General features: G+C 62.2%; 2 protein-coding genes across 2 annotated transcripts; one reads left to right on the top strand and one right to left on the bottom strand.

The window, feature by feature from the left end:
• Nucleotides 1-500: 500 nt before the first annotated feature.
• Nucleotides 501-2,372, bottom strand: MNEG_14531 (Uncharacterized protein; the record flags this gene model as incomplete). The annotated part of the gene is made up of 6 exons (XM_014036998.1): nt 501-950; nt 1,181-1,280; nt 1,455-1,557; nt 1,742-1,844; nt 1,990-2,097; nt 2,274-2,372. 6 exons carry the CDS (start codon nt 2,370-2,372, stop codon nt 501-503), a joined length of 963 nt encoding a protein of 320 aa, XP_013892452.1.
• Nucleotides 2,373-3,200: 828 nt separating this feature from the next.
• MNEG_14530 (Signal recognition particle protein) lies at nt 3,201-3,869 on the top strand (the record flags this gene model as incomplete). Its single annotated transcript, XM_014036997.1, has 2 exons — nt 3,201-3,362; nt 3,633-3,869. Coding segments are annotated over 2 exons (399 nt in total), but the record flags the coding sequence as incomplete, so codon positions are not given.
• Nucleotides 3,870-4,302: the final 433 nt, after the last annotated feature.

The following is a 4,302-nucleotide window of genomic DNA, read 5'->3' as shown; positions in this document are numbered from 1 at the left end:
AAATTCCCGAGGTCCAGGGCCAAATGCACGGACCTCGGTGGGTCCACGGAGTCAAATTCCACCTCTCGGTGGCGTGCCGGGCGCTGGCAGGCCAGGGGTGCCGGGAACGGCCATTCGGAGATCGCTCTGACCGCCTTGCACGCACCTCACACCCGTGCCGGACCACGAAGTGCCACAGCGTGCGCAGCAAATATGTCAGCCATATGGTGAGCCATCCTTCCACGATGTCCGACACGCGCGCCGGCCCGCGGCGCCACGCCCGCCACCTGGCCTGGTGCTTTGCTTTGCCCTATCAGTGCGGCGTCAGGCCAGCCGGCTCTAAGCCGGCTCTAAGCCGGCTAAAACCTAAACCCTAAACCCTTGTCCTACTATACAAATCCTGTCACTGCATCAAGTTGCGCACCCACCCACCACCACATTGACCCTGCTTCATAAGCGTGTTACCACTCCACTCATCTCAGCGTGCTCAGCTCACTCAATCAATTATGCAGACCTCCCGCTCAAGGGGTCCCCGCCACCACCGGCTCGGCGGGCTCTGCCTGGCTGTTGATGCTGTAGTCGCAGTTGCGGCCGCCCAAACCGTCCAGCAGCGCACCCCACTCTGTACTGGGCTCTCCCTCGCCAACAGGATCCGCGCACACATCAAAAGACCGGTTGGTGGCCTCCGCAAGCCCCAGGCAGCCAACCGCGAGTGCTGCCACATCAGCACGGGGGATGGAGCGCGTCTTGCGCTTGAGCAGGCCGTCGTCAACATCCACAGCCAGGCGCCGCTTGCCCCCCTCCTCGTCCACCAGGCCGCCGGGGTGTATAATGGTGTAGGTGAGCCCTGAGGCCACCAGGTACTGCTCAGCGCGCCGCTTCCACTGCAGGATCTGGCCGCCGTCCTCCCCCACCAGCTTGTTGAGCATGTTGGAGGGGTCGGTGCCACCCATGCTGCCAACCAGCACAACCTGAAGTCACCACGGCAAGCGAGGAGGGGGACAGGACGTGTGGCAGACATGCAGACTCGCCCCCAATGCATGATGTCATAACTGCGGGTCGAGCATGATTCTTGGCTGCAGGCTGACCACATTCTTGTGAATCCACCTACCCACCAGCATGACTTAGTGTTGACAGTACGCAGTGAAATGTGCAGCTGGTGAGTTCAAGGAGACGCATGCTCATGAGCAGGCTAGCACACCTGCTTGACGCCTGCCGCCTTGGCCGCATCAATCTGAACCTTCTGTCCCAGCCAGTCCACCTGCTCCGGAGTCTGCCCCTCCTTCCATCGGAACTGTGGCCTGCACCACAAAGAGGACGCGAAAGCTCTTCAGCAGCATCCTTTTGCCCCGCGGCAGCTGCAGGCCAGCCATTGGCAGGCCTTAGTGTGGTCAAAACTAGCAGTGCAGGTAGCAACAGCTACCCTTGCCCCACCCACCCCTGCTTGACTGCCATGTCCACTGTCAAAGCCCCACCTGACGCCCTCCTTCTTGAAGAGCTTTGCCAGTATGACGGGGATCAACGACAGCTTGAGAATTTCAGGCACGGCACTGGTAGCAATCACCAGCGCATCACAGCCTGTATGGTTATGGCGAGGCAAGCAGAAATATGGCTGCGCGAGCGCCTGGCCGCTTAAAAAAAACACCTGGATAGCACACATAGTTGGGCTGTCCCCGCTGTTAACCGGTGTCCGTATGAGATCAAGGGTTGCACATGCCTGGGCACAGCACCCCACAGCCGACCGCACATGGGGCGAACTCACCCTGAAGCGCCGTCGTGGCCGCAGCTACATCACCGCTGGAGATGTCCAGCACCTTGGCTGATCCCTTGGCCAAGCTGTAGGTAGACTCGACCTTGTCCGCGCTCTGCGCAATTTAGTGGGACAGAGGCGGTGGCAGGGTGCGCTGACCCTGCCGATGGGGCCGTGGCAGCTGCGGCCACCGACTTCAGCGGGCAAAACTCCAAATCGACCCACAACGCATGCAGCTGATCTGGTATTAGCCAACCCACCTTCTGGCTGCGGACGATGGGCACTGCAACAAACTTGTCAGCGCCACCCTCCAGCAGCTTCTTGACCACCAGACCACCCGTCCGCCCCCCAGCACCCGTCACGGCAACCTGTTGCGGGCGGTGCATTGCGTCAGCAAGCCCACAGACACAGATGAGCATGAAGCAGCTTCCCACTGCTTTCTGACACTTGCAGCACTGCTTCTGCCTCCCAACCGTGGCCACTCGTGTCCCGCAGCGCCGCTAAGCGACGCCCTCCCCATCCTCAGCTCACAGGGCGTCCTCACCTTCATCGCTGCGCACACAGCCACGCTCCTAAGCTTCGAGCAGGCAATTGTCTGGCCTTTGCCCAGCACACGAGGCCTAGCGGACAACTGCTGCTGCATCGTTTATGGCTTAGGCTGGTCCGACACGGGACCGGAAAATGTCTGTTCTTACGCCTGATACTCAAATGTGACACAACAGATTGGCGCCGTTGTTCCAAAAGTACCGATCCACGAAACACAAGCTCATCAGAGTGTCCGGCACTAGGCTGTATTTGCTACCAACCAGCCACGCAAAGCGCGTGCTTCAGGTCGCATCGGTAGAAACATCTGCTTACAATTTTCTCCAAATTGCGCTGTTATTCATCCGCGCCTGGTGCAGCGATCTCAAGGACGCAACCATTTACAAGGCAGCCCTTGCCAATTGAAGGCGCGTGTTGCTAGCAGGACAAAATGCGGGGCCTATTTGGCCATCAGCGGGTCCTTGGAAGCCGAGCTCGGCCGGCTGTGGGCGCGCCCGTGCCTAGCATGCGGCCTGCTAGCAACAGCAGCAGCAGAGCAGCCAGCAGCCGTGCAAGCAGCAGCGGAAGCGTCAGAGGCATGCGCCTGATCACCCCGGCCCCCCAGCTTGTTGGGGCTGCAGAGGTGGGCGTCTGCACAGGGGTGCGCCCGCCTGGGCACTGCGCTTGTGCTCGTTTGGTGGATGAATATCTTTGCTTCCGCACGCGCTTGTGCCAGGGTTGATAGGTTGTCGCGCCTATTGCGTTTTGTTAAACAACATGTTGCTTGTTTGTGCTGCTGCATGGCCTCGCCTCCCGCTCGTGGCGGCCTGCCATCTGCACACCATCTCTGTCACGCACACACACGAACATCACCTCGCACCACCGCCACCCACACACCGCGCGTGCCCGGCAGGCGCGCCGCCGCGGCGCTTTGCTGGTTGCAGGCGCCATGTTTGATGGCCTGAGTGCGTCGCTGTCGAGTGCGTTCAAGAACCTGCAGGCGGACGGGCGGCTGACGGCCGAGAACATGAAGGAGCCGCTGCGGGACGTGAGGCGCGCGCTGCTGGAGGCGGACGTGTCGCTGCCTGTGGTGCGGCGCTTCATAGCCAAGGTGGGTCGCGGTTCTCTGTGAGGGAAGAGGAAGACGACAGCATATGGGAGGGGCGTTTAGCAGCCAATCGGATGTCTAGCTGCAAAGCAGCAGCGTTTTGCATCCGTGAGCTGGGTCGGGTCCGCCGCGAGCCCCTCCCCCCCCCCCTCTTTCCTGCCTACCCCTGCGATGGGGTGTTTGACCAAACGTGCAGATTGCCGGCCACATTAATCACCCTCAAAGCCTGTCACCTTGCCCTGGGCTCCCTACCCCCCTGTTCACCCACCCCAGGTGGAGGCCAAGGCCCTGGGCCTGGAGGTGATCTCAGGCGTGACCCCCCAGGTGCAGTTTGTCAAGGTGGTGAACGACCAGCTGGTGGAGCTCATGGGCAGCGCCGGCAGCAAGGACCTGGAGCCACCCACAGGCGGGGCGGGGCCGCAGGTGGTGCTGCTGGCGGGGCTGCAGGGCGTGGGTAAGACCACGGCGGCAGGCAAGCTGGCGCTGTTCCTCAACAAGCGGCGCAAGCGGGTGGGCGGCAGGGCGGGGCAGGGGGGGTGAGGGTCGGTGGGAGGGAGCAGCACTCTTGAGTGGGGGGCCTGTCAGGTCATGAACGGCTGCAGCAAAAGGGGGGCAGAGTGTGCAATTGAGAAGGCTGTGGCCTCCAGGCTTCAAGCGTGACAGGATCACTGCAGGCGCAGCCCCACCTGGCGTTGCTGGCCGGTCCTCTCCTCCCCCCCACCCCCGAGATCCCTCCTGGCCTGACCCCCCCCAAAAACAAACACAACTGCCCCGAAGGTGCTGCTGGTGGCGACTGACGTGTACCGCCCCGCAGCCATCGACCAGCTGGTCAAGCTGGGCACCAAGATTGGGGTGGAGGTGTACGAGGAGGGCACGCAGGCGGACCCCGTGGAGATCGCGGCACGGGGTGTGGACAAGGCGCGGGCCGAGGGCTACGACGCCG

This window comes from Monoraphidium neglectum, assembly GCF_000611645.1.
Source record: "Monoraphidium neglectum strain SAG 48.87 unplaced genomic scaffold scaffold04559, whole genome shotgun sequence".
Taxonomy (NCBI): Eukaryota; Viridiplantae; Chlorophyta; class Chlorophyceae; order Sphaeropleales; family Selenastraceae; genus Monoraphidium; species Monoraphidium neglectum.
This window is presented reverse-complemented; position numbering and strand designations above follow the sequence as displayed.